At 42.5% G+C, this 21,278-nt stretch overlaps 1 protein-coding gene across 1 annotated transcript in view; it reads left to right on the forward strand.

Annotated features, from left to right (window-relative positions):
- LOC140185706 (phosphatidylinositol 3,4,5-trisphosphate 3-phosphatase and dual-specificity protein phosphatase PTEN) overlaps positions 1-21,278 on the forward strand; it is a 132,451-nt gene that overhangs the window by 90,157 nt on the left and 21,016 nt on the right. The window contains exons 4-5 of the mRNA XM_072239251.1: positions 7,948-7,991; positions 8,614-8,852. Of these exons, the coding sequence (XP_072095352.1) occupies positions 7,948-7,991; positions 8,614-8,852 (283 nt within the window). The remainder of the gene's footprint in view (positions 1-7,947; positions 7,992-8,613; positions 8,853-21,278) is intronic.

A 21,278-nucleotide genomic window follows, 5' to 3' on the forward strand; every position in this document is an offset into this window, starting at 1 on the left:
ATCCCATGACCAAGAAATGATAGATGAAGAGCTGATGCAATTGAAAGAGAAAAGGATAACAATCAAAACCGAATGCAGTAGCAAACGGACCGAAAGTGAAGTCGGCCAGGAACTGAATGTGAAGCAACTGCGTGAGATTTTCGCTGCAATGATAAAGTATGACATTAAATTTGAAAAGGTACGTAGGTTTAGGGCATATTTGCAGGATGGTTTGAGTCCTTACAAAGAACTGTATGATCTAAAAATGCGCGAGGCTAAGCAGTCAAGCAAGCCTTCCACATTAGACACAGCAGACAACGAACCTTGACCTTCGACATCGAGGCAGGCAGACATAGAAGAAGATGACCTGCTTGCCCTGATGGAAACAGACGACACCCCAGTGTCCCACCACCCCAACCCCCAGGCTGCGGACAGATACCGATCCGCGAAGAATGCAGCGGTGGCCGGAATGCACCCAACACATCTTTTAAGAAAAAAAGCCGAAATAAACAAGCTAATTGAGGCGATTGCGTTGCCTCTGATCTGGGCCAACATTTATGTGCCGGGTGGCACCTAATTAATTAGCTTGTTTATTTCTGCTTTTTTCTTAAAGATGTGCTGAGTGCGTTTCAGCTACCGCTGTACCACTGTATGCTTCGCGGATCGGTATCGGGTTGCTGCCCAGAGGGTGGGGACCACTGCACCACCCCAACCTCCGACGACTCAGCCTAACACACCATCATCAGTGTGCTCGGTGCTGTCTTCCTGATTCCGTAAGTGATACTACACTGTACATACATTATTTCTACTTTATATAGGCTGTGTATTTTTAGGTGTTATTTGGTATGATTTGGCAGCTTCATAGCCTAAACGTTACTGGAGAGCACTTGCACCGTGTTTCGGCCGACGGCGCTTGCGTAAGATTTTCACTACGGAGAACAGTGCGGTAATGATTGTGGAAAAGTATTTCTACTTTATATGGGCTGTGAATTCATCATATCATTCCTGCTTTTACTATATGTTACTGTTATTTTAGGTTTTATGTGTTATTTGGCATGATTTGGTAGGTTATTTTTGGGTCTGCGAATGCTCACAAATTTTCCCATATAAATGGTAATTGTTTCTTCGCTTTACGACATTCCGGCTTACGAACCGTTTCATAGGAACACTCTACCTTCGGATGGTGGGGGAAACCTGTATTTTATAATACTTAATTAAAAGCTATTGCATCCTTTATGACTCATCACTTGAATTCTGATGCCAATAATCGCCATGATGAATTAATTTTTAGTGGAAAGGAAGTATTATGTGTAACATTGAAGCATTCTTGCTTATTATCTGCATACTGGTTATTTTGCCACATCTTGTTATTGTGAGCTGCATAGCAGCATATGTCATGGTAACGTATGACGTGACCTGGTATGGAAGACAAATGCCCAAGAATGGAAAAATCTACAAAAAGTGGTGGCTCAGCCCAACCCATCATAGGCAAAATAGTCCCTACCTTTGAGCACATTTACAAGAATCACTGCCCACAAGAAAGCAGCATCCATCGTCAAGGACCACCAGCATATATGCCATGCTCTCTTCTCACTATCATCAAGCAGAAGCTACAGGAGCTTTGTCACACACCACCAGCTTCAGGAACAGTTATTGCCCTGGAGATATCAGACAGGACAATTTCACTCACCTCAACTCTGAACTGATCACGGACTCTACAACCTATGTTCTCAATATCGATAATTTACTTATATTCTTTATTTGCACAATTTGTCTTCTTTTGCACACTGATTGTCAGTCTTTTTTTTAGAATCAGTCTGGTTTAATATCACTGGTATGTATTATGAAACTTGTTGTTTTGCAGCAACAGTATGTTATAATTTGTAATAAAATAACTATAAATTACAATGAGAAATTTTAAAATAAATAGTGCAAAAGAGAGCAAAAAACTGAAGTAATGTATATGCATTCGTTGTCCTTTCATTGTTTTGTAACTTGTTAATTAGTACTGAAGGTATGATGGTGTTGAATGCTGAGCTGTAATCAACAAACAACGGCCTGGTCTAGGTATTGCTATTGTCCAGGTGATCCAAGGCCAAGTGGAGAGCTAGTGAGATTGCATCTGCTGTAGACCTATTGTAGCAATAAGCAAATTGCAGGTTAGGTTGGAGTTAATTCTGCCCTTGACAACCTCTCAAGCACTTCATTACAGTAGATGTGGGTGCATCTGGGTGATGGCTGTTGAGGCAGCTTGCCCAGCTCTTCTTGGGCACTGGTATGATTGCCACCCTTTTGAGGCAGGTGGGATCCTCTGACTGCAACAGTGAGAGATTGAAGATGTCCTTAAACACTCCTGCCATTTGGTTGGCGCAAGTTTTCAGTACCCTATCAGGTACACCATCGGGGCATTACACCTTGTGAGGGTTCACCCTCTTGAAAGATGTTCTGTTGGCCTCTGAGACAGATCACAGGGTCACCAGATGCTGCAGGGATTTGCACAAGTGTAGTTTTATTTTCCCTTTCAAAGCATGCATAAAAAGTGTTGAGCTCATCTGGGAACGTAGCATGATATCTAATCGTAATGTCAGTATTCACCTTGTAGGAAGTAATCGTCTGCAAACCCTGCTTAAACTGCATCCAATTCCTCTCTAACTTCAATCAGAATTGTTTCTTTCGCTCTCAAATAGCCTTCCATTTGCCAAACCTGGACTACTTTTATAGTTCTGGATCATTGGTCTCACTAGTCTTGAATGCCACGGATCTAGCCCTCAGCAGATTATAAATCTCCTGGTTCATCCATAGCTTCTAATTTGAGTATGTTTAGTACATTCTCTGAGGCACACACTCATCACTCTTGATGATCTGTAACTGACAGCTGTGACGTGTTCATTCAGATTTGAAGATGAATATTGTCCAATCCTCTCAAAGCAGTGCTGTAAGTGCATCTCTGCCTCCCTTGCAACGAGTATTATGAACAAAGCGGATGAGCTTACAGCGTGGATCAGTACTTGGAGCTATTATGTTGTGGCCACTACGGACACTTGGATGGTTCAGGGGCTGGAATGGTTACTTCCAGTGCCAGGCTTTAGATGTTTCAGAAAGGACAGGGAGAGAGGCAAAAGTGGTAGTGGCATTGCACTGTTGATCAGAGATAGTGTCATGGCTGCAGAAAAGAAGGAAGACATGGAGGGATTGCCTACGGAGTCACTGTGGGTGGAAGTTAGGAACAGGAAGAGATTAATAACTACTGGATGTATTTTATAGACCATTCAACAGTAACAGGGACATCGAGATAGGGAGACATATTCTGGAAAGGTGTAACAGGATTGTTGTGGTGGGAGATTTTAATTTCCCAAATATCGAATGGCATGTCCCGAGAGTGAGGGGTTTAGATGGGGTGGAGTTTGTTAAGTGTGTTCAAGAAGATTTCTTGACACGGTATGTAGATAAGCCTACAAGAGGAGAGCCTGTAGTTGATCTGGTATTGGGAAATGAACCTGGTCAGGTGTCAGATCTCTCAGTGGGAGGGTATTTTGGAGATGGTAGTCACAATTCTATATCCTTTACCATAGCATTGGAGAGGGATAGGAACAGACAAGTTAGGAAAGCATTTAATTGGAGTAAGGGGAAATATAAGGCTATCAGGCAGGAACTTGGAAGCATAAATTGGGAACAGAAGTTCTCAGGGAAATATACGGAAGAAATGTGGCAAATGTTCAGGTGATATTTGCGTGGAGTTCTGCATAGGTACGTTCCAATGAGACGGAAAGGATGGTAGGGTACAGGAACCATGGTGTACAAAGGCTGTTGTTAATCTAGTCAAGAAGAAAAGGTTCAAAAAAACTCTGTAATAATAGAGATCTAGAAGATTGTAAGGCTAGCAGGAAGAAGCTTAAGAAAGAAATTAAGAGAGGCAGGAGGGGCCATGAGAAGACCTTGGTGGACAAGATTAAGGAAAACCCCAAGGCATTCTACAAGTATATGAAGAGCAGAGGATAAGACATGAGAGAATAGGACCAATCAAGTATGACAGTGGAAAAGTGTGTACAGAGCCGGAGGAGATAGCAAAGGTACTTAATAAGTACTTTAGTATTCACTACGGAAAAAGATCTTGGCGATTGTAGGAACGACTTGTAGCAGACTGAAAAGCTTGAGCATGTAGATATTAAGAAAGAGATGTGCTGGAGCTTTTGGAAAGCATCAAGTTGGATAAGTCACTGAGACCGGACAGATGTACCCCAGGCTACTGTGGGAGGCGAGGGAGGAGATTGTTGAACCTCTGGAGATTATTTTTACATTATCATTGGGGACGGGAAAGGTTCTGGAGGATTGGAGGGTGGCAGATGTTCCATTATTCAAGAAAGGGAGTAGAGATAGCCCCAGGAAATTATAGACCAGTGAGTCTTACTTCAGTGGTTGGTAAATTGATAGAAAAGCTCCTAAGAGGCAGGCTTTGTGAACATTTAGAGAGGCATAATATGGTTAGGAATAGTCATCATGGCTTTGTGAAAGGCAGGTCGTGTCTTAGTGAATTTTTTGAGGATGTGACTGAACACATTGATGAAGGTAGAGCAGTAGATGTAATGTATATGGATTTCAGCAAGGCATTTGACAAAGTACCCCGTGCAAGGCTTACTGAGAAAGTAAGGAGGCATGGGATCCAAGGGAACTTTGCTTTGTGGATCAAGTATGACAGAACTGGCTTGCCCACGGAAGGCAACGAGTGGTTGCAGACGGGCCATATTCTGCATGGAGGTCGGTCACCAGTGTGCCTCAGGTCTGTTCTGGGACCCCTACTCTTCATGATTTTTATAAATGAACTGGATGATGTAGTAGAGAGATGGATTAGTAAATTTGCTGATGACACAAAGGTTAGGGTGTTGTGGATAATATGGATGGCTGTCAGAGGTTACAGCAGGACATTGATAGGATGCAAAACTGGGCTGAGAAATGGCAAATGGTGTTCAACCCAGATAAGTGTGAGGTGTTTCATTTTGGTGGGTCAAACGTGATGACAGAATATAGTATTAATGGTAAAACTCTTGGCAGTGTGGAGGATCAGAGGGATCTTGGGGTCCGAGTTCATAGGACACTCAAAGCTGCTGCGCAGATTGACTCTGTGGTTAAGAAGGCCTTCATCAATCACGGGCTTGAGTTTAGGAGCCGAGAGGTAATGTTGCAGCTATATAGAACCCTGTCAGACCCGACTTGGAGTACTGTGCTCAGTTCTGGTTGCCTCACTAAAGGAAGGATGTGGAAACCATAGAAAGGGTGCAGAGGAGATTTATAAGGATGTTGCCTGTATTGGGGAGCATGCCTTGTGAGAATAGATTGAGTGAACTGGGCCTTTTCTCCTTAGAGTGACGGAGCATGAGAGGTGACCTGATAGAGGTGTATAAGATGATGAGAGGCATTGATCATGTGGATAGTCAGAGGCTTTTTCCCAGGGCTGGAATGGCTAGCATGAGAGGGCACAGTTTAAGGTGCTTGGAAGTAGGTACAGAGGAGATGTCAGGGGTAAGTTTTTTTTTATGCAGTGAGTGGTGAGTGCATGGAATGAGCTACCGGCGATGGTGGTGGAGGCGGATACGATAGGATCTTTTAAGAGACTCCTGGACAGGTACACGGAGCACAGAAAAATAGAGGGCTATGGGTAACCCTAGGTAATTTCTAAGGTAAGGACCTGTTTGGCACAGGTTGTGGGCCGAAGGGCCTGTATTGTGCTGCAGGTTTTCAGTGTTTCTGTATCTTCTTGATAGTCATCACCGGTGCTGCGCTTTAGTCTCGGCCTGTATGCCGGAAGTAGAAAGAGAGGCAAGGGATCATACTTTCCGAAGTGTGGGCGTGTGGCGGAACGGTAAGTGTTGCTGGTGGTTCAACAGTGGTCAAGTGTTGGCACCTCTGGTTCCACAGGTGATATGTTGGTGGTATTTGTTTAGAGACATTGTAGTTGGCCTGGTTGAAATCCCCCACCATGATTGGGAAGGCATCAGGGTGTGTACTTTCATGACTGCTGATTATGGTACTCAGCTCCTCCAGTGCCTGCCTGATGTTGGTCAGAGGTGGAATGTACACCACTACCAGGATGATGGCTGAAATGCCCTTAGCAGATAAAATGGATGACATTTGACCATGAGATGCTCCAGACTGGGTGAGCAGGATTGAGACAGAAACGCCATGTATGTGCACCAGAATGAGTCGATCATGAGACGTACTCCACCTCCTCTACCTTTGCAAGAGTCACTTGTCCCGTCTTTTTGATGGATAGTGAAGACTTCAGGCTGCAGCACTGCATCTGAAATGGCGGGGGTTAGCCATGTTTCTGTGACGCAAAGTACAAAGTAGTCCTTGATGTCCTTCTGTTACTGCAGTCTTGCATTTTAATCCAGAGGCTGTACATTCACAAGCAGGATAGTGGGAGTGGGGAGTCTAAGGCTTCTGAATTTCAGTTGTACCTGCAGACTGGCCTGCATGCCATGCTTCCATTTTTTTTGAAGGGGAACTGCACTGATGACCTAACTCTACTGTCTGCAGTCTGCCAATTTTTGAGGATTGATAGCTTTTTAAAAAAGCCTTAAGTTGCTTTCTGACTGTCGATTTCAGGTGTAGTAGTCCTAAACGCAGATATTTCATAATTCCCATCAGAGCTGCATGTAAAGTGTTTGCATCTTGACAATGTAAATTAAGTTCGAGGTAAATTTGTTATCAAAATGCATCTATATCACTTCTTACAACCCTGAAATTCATTTTCTTGTGGGCGTACTAAATAAATGCAATAACCATAAGAGAATCATTAGAAGACCCCACCAACAGGATGGAAAACAAGTATACAAAAGACAGCAAAATGTGCAAGTACAAAAATACAGAAATAATAATAAACAAAAAATATTGAGAACCTGACAAGAAGAGTCCTTGAAAGTGAGCCCACAGGTTATAGGAACAGTTCAGTGGTGGGGCGAGGGACGTTGAGTGAAGTTAACCCCTTTGGTTCAAGAGCCTAATGGATGAGGGGAATAACTACTTCTGAACCTGGTGGTGAGTCCTGAGGCTTCTGTACCACCTTCCTGATGGCAGCAGCTAGAAGAAAGCATGACCTGGGCAGTGCGTTTATTGTAGTTCTGTTTTAACTTACTATGATAATTAAAATCTGAGGCTCATTTATCAGTTAATTTTGTTTGGCATTAATAAAATATTGACTGTACCATTAATAATTAATTGAGATTGGAACGCACAAGTCCTAAGCAAATTTAACCTGTTTAGTAGGTATCTTTTATGTAACCGTCTTTAGGCCAGACCAAATATTTCATTGCTAAGGTCCTCAACGTTTTCAGAGAACAGGGCATCTTGGACAGCAACAGTATGACTTTCAGATAAAATGTCCAAAGTGCTTTGACCAGAGGAGTCGCTGAGCTATTCGTTATCACCTGTTCAGCAAAGATGTCCCAAAAGTGAGAAGAAATATAGTTCACTAAAAGCACTTAATTGTATAGGTATGTATTAAGCTTACCCAATTTTCAGTGTTGGGCCAGAGAAGCTAATATTCATCATGTTATTTAGAGACCTTAGACTTGAAATTACACTTTTATGACAAGTTTACTTCCTACAGTGCATGTACAGAAATTAATGACATTTAATACATTTGAATGACAAACTTACAGCAAGATACTGTTTTTTCTGAAGTTAATAAGATTTATTGCAGGTCCAGGAACATCTTTGATTTCTGTTTAGTCATACATCTGCTCTTGCCTTAGGTTGATATGATATTTGTGCGCAATTATGAACATTATTACTTATCCTGTTGCAGTAAATATTGAGTAATAATGTGCTCAAAAATATCTTTGAAATTGAGCATTATTACTGAAATATAGAAAACACATGTTTAATAACACAAAAGCATGGTTACCACAATTCTTTAATTTCCTCCTTAGTACATAATGGCTAACACTTTTCTAAACTTTTTCCTTGCAGATGTGCAGAAAGACATTATGATGCTACTAAATTTAATTGCAGAGGTGGGTTAACTTTTATCGAACTCCATTATGAGATTGTCGTAATAGGTAAAACCTATCTTACTATTAGGTTATTTTGTTAGAGTAATATGAAAGCGTGTGTAAAGCATGCGAAATTATAGGGATTTCTCATAAGTAGTGGGTGATGGAATTAATCTGTGCAGGATGTTGTGATTTCTATTGTAGTGAACAGTGTAGCAGTAATTGTAATTTTCTGCCTACATTATGATATGATGCTGTGATATAAAATTTTGATGGTAGGAGATGAAGAAGTTCAGAATTCCAACAAATATGTTGCAAGATTTGTCTATTTTTGTTAAATATATGCATTGTTTCCACCTTCCCATGCTGAAAACCTACATGCATGGTGTTATTTGTTTAAAGCTGCTAAATTATTTTGAATCAGTATAAAAACACTATATATAGCATAATTTTGTGCAATATTTTGGTATATATATTTTGCTAGAAATAAATCTCAGGTAAAATTGATTCTTATCATGATTAGACTTTATCAATATTTCAATTTGTTACCATTGTGCATGATATTTTCATAAAATAATGCTCTTGTGGAAGTAAAACGACAGTTTGATTATTTCTGTGAACATTTTGTAATTTCTCTTTTTAGTCGCACAATATCCTTTTGAAGACCATAATCCACCACAGCTAGAACTCATAAAACCATTTTGTGAAGACCTAGATCACTGGTTAAGTGAAGATGATAACAATGTTGCAGCAATCCATTGCAAAGCTGGAAAGGGACGGACAGGAGTAATGATCTGTGCTTATTTGCTTCATCGTGGCAAATTTTCAAAAGCACAAGAAGCCCTAGAATTCTATGGCCAAGCAAGGACTATAGATAAGAAGGTCAGTGGAAGTAGGCTTTAATAAAGAGTAAATCTTAATAGCATGAAAAAGTAGTATTTTTCTAAATAGCAAGTAGTATAATGCAATAGTTATTTTAATGTTGATATTTAAGAGTCGATTTGAAAAGGTCTATGAAAATACCTAATTAATTGAATTAACATGCAGAGTATAAATAATTCTTTGTAAGGTGTATAATAAATCATTGTATTCTGAGCAGTTGCTGCATTCTGCTACAGGAATTGGGAATGCAGTTGTCACAGAAAGCTAGCACATTCTAAAACATAGAAGTAATATTTATGTAATTTTAGTTTCCTTTCATTGAAGAATGGGTGGTCTTAAACAGTTTACTGGTCCTAAAATACACTGTTTCAGAAAGTTATAAACAAGTGATTGGGAATTTTCTTTGCACCAACAATTTACAAGTAGCATTTTGACAAGTTAAGGGGATACCTATTTTCTTAATATTTTAAAAATCTTATTTACCATTTAAATTCCTAATACTCCAGCTGGATGTTTTATAAAGCTTTACTGTATTATTTTATTTATGAAGCTAAGAAAGTGTTTTAAATAGCAGCCTCTTCTTGTCTAGCTATCTTCTGAAACTTGCGTAACTCATCGCACTCAGCTGAGGTCCATTTAGTTGATCTCTCATTTTTTCCTCCAATAAATGCATCTCTCGCACACTTAAATTTTATCTGTCATTTGTCTGCTAATTATGCCAATGTTTGTCATCTTAAAAAATTGTCTTCACTGTTCAAGCAACACGCACAAAATGCTGGTGGAACGCAGCAGGCCGGGCAGCATTAATAGGAAGAAGTACAGTTGACGTTTCGGGCCGAGACCCTTCGTCAGGACTAACTGAAAGAAGAGATAGTAAGAGATTTGAAAGTGGGAGGGGTAGATCCGAAATGATAGAAGACAGGAGGGAGAGGGATGAAGCTAAGAGCTGGAAAGTTGATTGGCAAAAGGGATACACGGTCGGAGAAGGGAGAGGATCATGGGACGGGAGGCCTGGGGAGAAAAGAAGGGGGAGGGGGAGCACCAGAGGAAGATGGAGAGCAGGCAAGGAATTATTGTGAGAGGGACAGAGAGAGAGAGAAAAAAGGAATAAATAAATAAGGGATGGGGTAAGAAGGGGAGGAGGGGCATTAACGGAAGTGAGGGAAATCAATGTTCATGCCAACAGGTTGGAGGCTACCTAGACAGAATATAAGGTGTTGTTCCTCCAACCTGAGTGTGGCTTCAGCTTGACAGTAGAGGAAGCCATGGATAAATATATCAGAATGGGAATGGGACGTGAAATTAAAATGTGCGGCCACTGGGGGATCCTGCTTTTCCTGGCGGACAGAGCGTAGATGTTCAGTGAAACGGTCTCCCAGTCTGTGTCGAGTCTCCCCAATATATAGAAGGCCGCATCGGGAGCACCGGATGCTGTATATCACACCAGCCGACTCACAGGTGAAGTGTTGCCTCACCTGGAAGGACTGTCTGGGGCCCTGAATGATGGTGTGGAAGGAAGTGTAAGGGCATGTGTAGCACTTGTTCCGCTTACAAGGATAAGTGCTGGGAGAGAGAGTGGTGGGAAGGGATGGGGGGGATAAATGGACAAGGGAGTCGTATAGGGAATGATCCCTGCGGAAAGCAGAAGGGGGGGGAGGGAAAGATGTGCATGGTGGTGGGATCCCATTGGAGGTGGCGGAAGTTATGGGGAATTATATGTTGGGCCCGGAGGCTGGTGGGGTAGTCGGTGAGGACAAGGGAAGCCCTATCCCTAGTGGGGTGGCAAGAGGATGGAGTGAGAGCAGATGTGCGTGAAATGGGAGAGATGCGTTTGAGAGCAGAGTTGATGGTGGACGTAGGGAAGCCCCTTTCTTTAAAAAAAGAAGACATCTCTTTTGTCCTGGAATGAAAAGCCTCATCCTGAGAGCAGATGAGGCAGAGATGGAGGAATTGTGAGAAGGTGATGGCATTTTTGCAAGAGACAGGGTCGGAAGAGGAATAGTCCAGGTCGCTGTGAGAGTCCGTAAGCTTATAGTAGACATCAGTAGATAAGCTGTCTCCAGAGATAGAGACAGAGAGATCAAGGAAGGGGAGGGAGGTGTCGGAAATGGACCAGGTAAATTTGAGGGCAGTGTGAAAGTTGCAGGCGAAGTTAATGAAGTCAAGGAGCTCAGTATGCGTGCAGGAAGCAGCACCAATGCAGTGGTCGATGTGGTGAAGGAAAGGTGGGGGACGGATACCAGTATAGGCTTGGAATGTGGACTGTTCCACAAAGCCAACAAAAAGGCAGGCATAGCTGGGACCCTTAGGGGTGCCCATGCCTACCTTTAGTTTGGAGGAAGTGGGAGGAGCCAAAGGAAAAATTAAGAGTAAGGACTAATTCCGCTAGACAGAGGAGAGTGGTGGTAGAGGGGAACTGGTTAGGTCTGGAATCCAAAAAGAAGCGGAGAGCTTTGAGACCTTCCTGGTGGGGGATGGAGGTATGTAGGGACTGGACATCCATGGTGAAAATAAGGCGGTGGGGGCCAGGGAACTTAAAATCATTGAAAAATTCAGAGCGTGAGATGTGTCACGAACATAGGTAGGAAGGGATTGAACAAGGGGGGAATAAAGCAGTATTGAGGTATGCAGAAATGAGTTCAGTGGGGCAGGAGCAAGCTGAGACAATGGGTCTACCTGGACAGGCAGGTTTGTGGATCTTGGGTAGGAGGTAGTAACAGGAAGTGCGGGGTGTGGGAACTATGAGGTTGGTGGCAGTGGATGGGAGATCTTCTGAGCTGATAAGGTTGGTGATGGTTTGGGAGACAATGGCCTGGTACTCCTTAGTGGGGTCATGATCGAGGGGTAAATAAGAGGAGGTATCAGTGAGTTGTCGCTGTGCCTCGGCAAGGTAGAAGTCAGTACGCCAGACTACAACAGCGCTCTCCTCCCCCCCCCCCCCCCCCCCATCAGCGGGTTTTATAGTAAGGTTAGATTGTCGTAGATTGCAGAGAGACATCGATAAGATGCAGAAATGGGCTGAGAAGTGGCAGGTGGAGTTCAATCCGGAGAAGTGTGAGGTGCTACACTTTGGAAGGACAAACTCCAAGGCAGAATACAAAGTAAATGGCAGGATACTTGGAAGTATGGAGGAACAGAGGGATCTGGGGGGTACATGTCCACAGATCCATGAAAGTTGCATCACAGGTAGATAGGGTAGTTAAGAAAGCTTATGGAGTGTTAGCTTTCATAAGTCGAGGGATAGAGGTTGCGCAATGGCTTTGAAGGTGTCCACGGCCATTGGACCCCGCATTGATGGTGCTGGAGTCCGGGTTTTGAATATGCCCTGGGTTGGTAGAGCCGCCGAGATCAACGGCGGGGGCCGCAATCTGAAGTTCATGCCTGCTAGCGTCTGAGCCAGCAGGCTCTGGGGTCTGCAGTTGGAATTTCTTGCGATCCTTGCCTAACATGACAAAGTCAAAAGAAACGGCGATTGCACGCGTGGATCTGACGGAGGATGAAATAATGGGCAGGTCCATTACAAACGGCAAAGGAAGTGTCCCGGAGGTGTAGGAGGGACTGGGATAGGTACCTCCTCATAGTGGAGAGTAACTTACGCCATCTCCAACAGGATCCCACCACCAAGTACATCTTTCCCTACCCCTACCCTTTCTGCTTTCCGCAGGGATCGCTCCCTACGTGACTCCCTTGTCCATTCGTTTCCCACCCCCTCTTCCCTTCCCACTGATCTCCCTCCCGGCACTTAACTTTGTAAGCGGAACAAGTGCTACACATGCCCTTACACTTCCTCCCTCACCACCATTCAGGGCCCCAGACAGTCCTGCCAGGTGAGGCGACACTTCACCTGTGAGTCGGCTGGGGTGATATACTGCGTCCGGTGCTCCCGGTGCGGCCTTCTGTATATTGGTGAGACCCGATGCAGACTGGGAGACCGTTTCGTTGAACACCTACGCTCTGTCCACCAGAGGAAGCAGGATCTCCCAGTGGCCACACATTTTAATTACATGTCCCATTCCCATTCTGATATATTTATCCATGGCCTCCTCTACTGTCAAATGAAGCCACACTCAGGTTGGAGGAACAATACCTTATATTCTGTCTGGGTAGCCTCCAACCTGTTGAACATTGATTTCCCTCACTTCTGTTAATGCCCCTCCTCCCCTTCTTACCCCATCCCTTATTTATTTATTTACTTATTTATTTATTCCCTCTCTCCCTCTCTCCCTCTCTCCCTCTCTCCCTCTCTCCCTCTCTCCCTCTCTCCCTCTCTCCCTCTCTCCCTCTCTCCCTCTCTCCCTCTCTCCCTCTCTCCCTCTCTCCCTCTCTCCCTCTCTCCCTCTCTCCCTCTCTCCCTCTCTCCCTCTCTCCCTCTCTCCCTCTCTCCCTCTCTCCCTCTCTCCCTCTCTCCCTCTCTCCCTCTCTCCCTCTCTCCCTCTCTCCCTCTCTCCCTCTCTCCCTCTCTCCCTCTCTCCCTCTCTCCCTCTGTCCCTCTGTCCCTCTCTCCATAACTCCTTGCCTGCTCTCCATCTTCCTCTGGTGTTCCCCTCCCCCTTTCTTTCTCCCTAGGCCTCCCGTCCCATGATCCTCTCCCTTCTCCAACCGTGTATCCCTTTTGCCAATTAACTTTCCAGCTCTTGGCTCCATCCCTCCCACTGCTGTCTTCTCCTAGCATTTTGGATCTCCCCCTCCCCCTCCCACTTTCAAATCTCTTACTATCTCTTCTTTCAGTTAGTCCTGATGAAGGGTCTCGGCCCGAAACGTCGACTGTACTTCTTCCTATAGATGCTGCCTGGCCTGCTGCATTCCACCAGCATTTTGTGTGTGTTGCTTGAATTTCCAACATCTGCAGATTTCCTCATGTTTGCGTCTTCACTGTTCACTAAGTTTTGAAGTTTAGTTTCTATTACACTATGGTATTTATCCTTTAAACAATTTCTTGTCCACTTAATTATTGTCTTTTAATATCAAGGGTTTAGTTCATGCATCTTTAACTGAATTTAACAGATTAATCTTTTGTTTTTGCAAGGTGATCTACACCATATCAAGCTTCCCATGTTCAAATTTCTCTGCTTTGTCATGGAGCATAAATTAATTGAAAGTAATTTGCTTTTAGCTGGCTCAAATGCGATACTAGTTTATATTTTAAAATGGAATTTTTTTCTTTGCCCCTGCGGGGTCACTGCTATTTATAGGCTGACTAACAAATAAGAATTGAAGTTATTACCTTATTCCTCCTTGATAAAGAATTATTGTTTGCTGTCTTTTTGTCCTGTCAAGGATGTCTTTGAAGATTGTGGTCAGAGAACCTACATTTTCTACCCTTACTTTCCTTACAAATCAAGGTTGCATCTCATTCAACCCCGTTCAATATTATATACTGTCAGTCGTTGTCCTTATCTACTTCCGTAGTGCTGGCAACCACCTTTTTGGTAGTAACATTGGCAGAGCCCACTTTACTGAGACCAATGCATCTATGCTTTCTACCATAAGATTTGTTCAACAATTGAACATGCTCTTTCAATGTTTATTGCTGTTGTATTTTTATATTAGAGTGTATCTGATTTTAATGTCTCTTATGTTACATATTATTACTTGCCTTTTATTTTCCTTGTAATTTTGGAAACTTCCATTCCTCTTTATTAATCTCTTAAACAATCTCCACATTACTCATCTATTATCTGCTAAGTATTTGTGAAGTTAATTAACCTTGAGTAAGTGCCATATTGTTTATGAATACCTGGATGAATACCTGGGTTCTAGTGTCTCAGGAGAGCAGTATAGTTCATTGTTATTGTCAGAAGACTGTTATGAGGAAAAGGACCAGAGAGCATTAAAGATAGCTTCATGGAGGTGTAAAAAAAAATTTTAAGAAATTGAGAATTTGCATTGCAACGATTCCAGGGATATCTCAAGTCTGTAATTAACAAAAATCTAATTAGGATTTTAATCATAATGTGACTGAAGTAGGTGCAGATACAGATAATGTTAGTGAAGTAAATGCTCGAGTGGAGAGGAACGAGGAATGTGGATACAAAATAAGACAGATTTAAGGCTGTGAATGAATTCTGTTGCAATGCGGTTTAACTGAATACATGAAGAAATCAGAAATCTGAATTCAAATATAGTCTAAACAGGTGAGGTGATTTGAAAGCTTGAAATAGGATATGCTGACTAACTTAATTATATCAAACATGTCATCTTGTAATCCAAAGTAAAAATACTCTAGATACTGGAAATATGAAATAAAAATAACAAATTCTGGAGGTTCTCGGTAGGCCAGTCATCATCTGTGGAGAGGCAAATATTGTTATCCTTTTTGGTCAATGACCTTTGAAAGGAATTCCTTCAGAAACATTAACTTGGTTTATTTCTCCACATATCTCCTGTGTTTTCTGATTTTTAATTGTGAAATTGTAATACTTATCAATTTGTCTATGCTTCTAGTCCTTATTAGTTTAGGAATTCCAAAAGCTAAATGTACTTCCTTTTGTCCATAATTCATAATTTTAGACTATTTGTCAGCAAGTTCCCACCCAGCTTTTATAGGCCCATTAATTTAGGCTGTGTTCCCTGTAACTAATTTGATTGCTTTATTAAGGTTTCATTATACAGTTACTTCTATAGTAGCTAGTTGTGCTATAAACTTTGACTCTGTCATCATGATAATCAAATTTAGAAAAGGTATTAGAAAGGCTGTCTGTGCATCGTTTAAAAATGCATCTTAGATTGTTTTGGGGATGGGTAGAGGGGAGGTGTGGAGGTGAAGGATTTGCTGTCAAATTGTCCCTATATGTTGGAAAGGTGCCAGAGGATAGGAAAATGGCAGATATGATAACTTTCAGTCATAGTGATGTAAGGATGGCCTTTTGTAGCAGTAGGGTAGATTGAGGGCATTTGATGCTTTGTAGTTTTCATTCTTGACTTGACAGTACACCTTGCAGAAGCCTTGCAAGACCATGTTCTGAGTCAATGGCTAAGTGGGGCGGGTTGATCATATATTCTCAATTTCTGTTTTTTTAAGTCAGTTTTGTTGATGTTAAAGCACATGATGGACGCAATAAAATGATTCTCAGTTTGTGAATTTATTGCAGTTTAGTTCACTATTGCTGATTGGTTAGCTCTGATTTATGGTCTCCCTGGTAAGTTTTTAAATGTATTATCCAACAGACAAGATAAACAGAACCATTTTTCTTTGCCTTTTTTAAAAAAGTGTTGTCTTATCTCTAGAATAATCATAATACGAATCATGATTTGGTGGTATGATGTAAGGAAAATAAAGGGCTCCCAAAATACAGATTAGATTAGATTGAGGACACACAGTCCGCTTTTATTGTTATTTAGCAATGCATGTATTAAGAAATGGTACAACGTTTTTCCAGAATGATATCACAGAAACACATGACAAACCCACTTAAAAACTAACAAAAACCACATAATTATAACATATAGTTAAAACAGTGCAAAACAATACCGTAATTTGATAAGAACAGACCATGGCACGGTAAAATCTCAAAGACTCTCGCAAGTCCCATCATCTCATGCAGACAGTAAACCTCCAGCGCCGCCAACTTGCCGATGCAGCATACTGGAAGCATCCGACCACAGTCCGAGTCCGTTCGAAAACTCCGAGCCTCCGACCAGCTCTCTGACACTGAGCACCATCTCCGCCGAGTGCTTCAACCCCAGCCCCAGCAACAGGCAATAGGCAAAGCCGAGGATTTGGGGCCTTCATCTCCGGAGATTCTCTATCGCGCAGCAGCAGCGAAGCAGCCATTTCAGAAGTTACTCCAGGTGTTCCTCTGTGCTTCTCACGGCTGTCTCCATCAAATCCGGGTTGTGCATGGCCCCCTAGTTAACACATAATCGCTATCATTCAGAACGGTTGCACGCACTGCGTCGCGCTGCCATCTTCTCCTCCCTCAAATGATCCAACTGAGATACTTGAGGGAGTGTCAAATATTTGCTTGTCTTATGTTTATTCTTCCTGTGTTAACATCATTGTTGTCCAACAATTATTGCCCATCTTCAGTCAACTCAGAAAAGGTAGTGATAATCTGCTACCTATAATCCTTATATAACCATATAACAATTACACCACGGAAACAGGCCATCTCGGCCCTTCTAGTCCGTGCCGAACTCTTACTGTCACCTAGTCCCACCGACCTGCACTCAGCCCATAACCCTCCATTCCTTTCCTGTCCAAATAGCTATCCAATTTAACTTTAGATGACAACATCGAATCTGCCTCAACCACTTCTGCTGGAAGCTCGTTCCACACAGCTACCACTCTCTGAGTAAAGAAGTTCCCCCTCGTGTTACCCCTAAACTTCTGCCCTTTAACTCTCAACTCATGTCCTTTTGTTTGAATCTCCCCCACTCTCAATGGAAAAAGCCTATCCATGCCAACTCTATCCATCCCCCTCATAATTTTAAATACCTCTATCAAGTCCCCCCCCCCCAACCTTCTATGCTCCAAAGAATAAAGACCCAATTTGTTCAACCTTTCTCTGTAACTTAGGAGATGAAACCCAGGTAACATTCTAGTAAATCTTCTCTGTACTGTCTCTTATTTTGTTGACATCTTTCCTATAATTTGGTGACCAGAACTGTACACAATACTCCAAATTTGGCCTTACCAATGCCTTGTACAATTTCAGCATAACATCCCAACTCCTATACTCAATGCTCTGATTTATAAAGGCCAGCATACCAAAAGCTTTCTTCACCACCCTACCCACATGAGATTCCACCTTCAGGGAACTATGCACCATTATTCCTAGATCCCTCAGTTCTACTGCATTCTTCAGTGCCCTACCATTTACCATGTATGTCCTATTTTGATTAGTCGTACCAAAATGCAGCACCTCACATTTATCAGCATTAAACTCGATCTGCCATTTTTCAGCCCACTGTTCTAACTGGCCTAAATCTGTCTGCAAGCTTTGAAAACCTACTTTGTTATCCACAAAGCCGCCCATCTTAGTACCATCTGCATACTTACTAATCCAATTTACCACCCCATCATCCAGATCATTAATGTGTATGACAAACAACATTGGACCCAGTACAGATCCCTGAGGCACACCATTAGTCACCGGCCTCCAATCTGACATACATTATCCGCCACTACTCTCTAGTGTCTCCCATCCAGCCACTGCTGAATCCATTTTACTACTTCGATGTTAATACCTAACGATTGAACCTTCCTAACTAACCTTCCATGTGGAACCTTGTCAAAGGCCTTACTGAAGTCCATATAGACAACATCCACTGCTTTACCCTCGTCAACTTTCCTAGTAACCTCTTCAAAAAATTCAATAAGATTTGTCAAACATACCTTTCCACGCACAAACCCATGTTGATTGTTCCTAATCAGACCCTGTCTATCCAGAAAATTATATATACCATCTCTAAGAATACTTTCCATCAATTTACACACCACTTACGTCAAACTTACAGGCCGATAATTGCCAGGTTTACTCTTAGAATCCTTTTTAAACAATGGAACAGCATGAGCAATACGCCAATCCTCCGGCACCATCACTGTTTCTAATGACATCTGAAATATTTCTGTCAGAGCCCCTGCTATTTCCACACTAGCTTCCCTCAAGGTCCAAGGGAGTATCCTGTCAGGACCTGGAGACTTAACCACTTTTATATTCCTTAAAAGCACCAGTACATCCTCTTCTTTAATCATCATAATTTCCATAACTACTCTACTTGTTTCCCTTACCTTACACAATTCAATATCTTTCTCCTTAGTGAATCCCGAAGAAAAGAAATTGTTCAAAATCTCCCCCATCTCTTTTGGCTCCGCACATAGCCATCCACTCTGATTCTCTGAGGGACCAATTTTATCCCTCACTATCCTTTTGCTATTAATATAACTGTAGAAACCCTTTGGATTTATTTTCACCTTACTTGCCAAAGCAACCTTGCATCTTCTTTTAGCTTTTCTAGTTTCTTTCTTAAGATTCTTTTTACATTCTTTATATTCCTTGAGCACCTCATTTACTCCACGCTGCCTATATTTATTGTAGATTGCTCTCTTTTTCTGAACCAAGTTTTCAATATCCCTTGAAAACCATGGCTCTCTCAAACTTTTAACCTTTCCTTTCAACTTGACAGGAACATAAAGATTCTGTACACTCAAAATTTCACCTTTAAATGACCTCCATTTCTCTATTACATCCTTCCCATGAAACAAATGGTCCCAATCCACTCCTTCTAAATCCTTTCGCATCTCCTCAAAGTTAGCCTTTCTCCAATCAAAAATCTCAACCCTGGGTCCAGTCCTATCCTTCTCCATAATTATATTGAAACTAATGGCATTGTGATCACTGGACCCAAAGTGCTCCCCAACACATACCTCCATCACCTGACCTATCTCATTCCCTAACAGGAGATCCAACACTGCCCCTTCTCTAGTTGGTACCTCTATGTATTGCTGCAAAAAAACTACCTTGCACACATTTTACAAACTCCAAACCATCCAGCCCTTTTACAGAATGGGTTTCCCAGTCTATGTGTGGAAAATTAAAATCTCCCACAATCACAACCTTGTGCTTACTACAAATATCTGCTATCTCCTTACAAATTTGCTCCTCTAATTCTCGCTCCCCATTAGGTGGTCTATAATACACCCCTAGAAGCGTTACAACACCTTTCCCATTTCTCAATTCCACCCAAATAGCCTCCCTAGACGAGTCCTCTAATCTATCCTGCCAAAGCACCGCTGTAATATTTTCTCTGACAAGCAATGCAACACCTCCTCATCTTGCCCCTCCGATTCTGTCATACCTGAAGCAACGAAATCCAGGAATATTTAGTTGCCAGTCACACCCCTCCTGCAACCATGTTTCACTAATAGCTACAACATCATATTTTCAGGTATCAATCCATGCTCTAAGCTCATCCACCTTTCTTACAATGCTCCTAGCATTAGAATAGATGCATTTCAGAAACTCTCCACCTCTTACTGTCTGTTTATCCCTAATGGTGCAAACTTTATCTTTTTCTTCCTTCTCCCCTACATCTTCGGTCCGAGTGCTCCCGTTCTCTGTCCCCTGCCCACCCTCCCTCACACACCGCCCACCAGCTCTCTCCATCTGTGAACCAACCTCCTCCCTCCTAGTCTCTTCAATTTGATTCCCACTCCCCAACCTTTTTAGTTTAAAGTCTCCCCAGTAGCCTTCACAAATCTCCCCGCCAGGATATTGGTTCCCCTAGGATTCAAGTGCAACCTGTCCTTTTTGTACAGGTCACACCTGTGCCAAAAGAGGTCCCAATGATCCAGAAACTTGAATCCCTGCCCCCTGCTCCAATCCATCAGCCACGCATTTATCCTGCACCTCATTCCGTTCCTACTCTCACTGTCACGTGGCACAGGCAGTAATCCCGAGATCACTACCTTTGCAGTCCTTCTCAACTCCCTTCCTAACTCCCTATATTCTCCTTTCAGGACCCCTTCCCTTTTCCTACCTATGTCATTGGTACCTATATGTACCACGACCTCTGGCTCCTCACCCTCCCACTTCAGGATATCTTGGACATGATCAGAAACATCCTGGACGCTGGCACCAGGGAGGCAAACTACCATCCGGGTCTCCTGACTGCGTCCACAGAATCGCCTATCTGACCCTCTAACTATCGAGTTCCCTATTACTACTGCCCTCCTCTTCCTTTCCCTACCCTTCTGAGCTACAGGGCCAGACTCTGTGCGGTATGATGAAGGTATTCCTGTCATGCTGTTATTTAAGTTCCAGAATTTTGACCAATATTGAGGGAATGTCGACATCTTTCCAAATTCAAATGATCCATCACTTTGAGAGTAACCTGGAAGTTGATAAGTTTTCCATGCACTTGCTGCCCTTTATATATGTGATGGTTGTTTTATGCTTGGAAGTGCTATAAAGCATAGAGAGAATATGCTGCTGGCATTGTCTCTCTCTCAGAGTTAAAGAGCATAAATGTTTAAAATGCTGGATGGAACACTGAGGAAGCAGGCTGCTTTATCCTGATGTTGTCCGATGGTAATATGATTGGAGCTGTACGCATTTCTGTCACATTCCCGATCTATTATGTAGCTTATGAAAGGGTTTTGAGAGTAACTTTCATTATTTGAGGCTTTGCAGATTGAAGCTTCATTACATGAACATTGAAAGTTCCCAAAGCGGTCCCTATTTTAATGAAGTCTGGAGTTTATTACAGGACAGGTTCTGTCTGAACTCAGACTCAGCACTATGCACAGTGCATTATATACTAGGTTCTGACTGGTAGCCTAATCACAACACCTTTTAGAGTTGCACAACACAGAAGTAGGCTCTTCAGCAGTGTACTCATGCAGGGCATTGCTTATCTATAATTTTTATTTCCAGCATTCAGCCTGTAGCTTCCTATGCCATGACATTTTACATGCTCATCTAA

Source organism: Mobula birostris, chromosome 21 (assembly GCF_030028105.1).
Source record: "Mobula birostris isolate sMobBir1 chromosome 21, sMobBir1.hap1, whole genome shotgun sequence".
NCBI classification, from domain to species: domain Eukaryota; kingdom Metazoa; phylum Chordata; class Chondrichthyes; order Myliobatiformes; family Myliobatidae; genus Mobula; species Mobula birostris.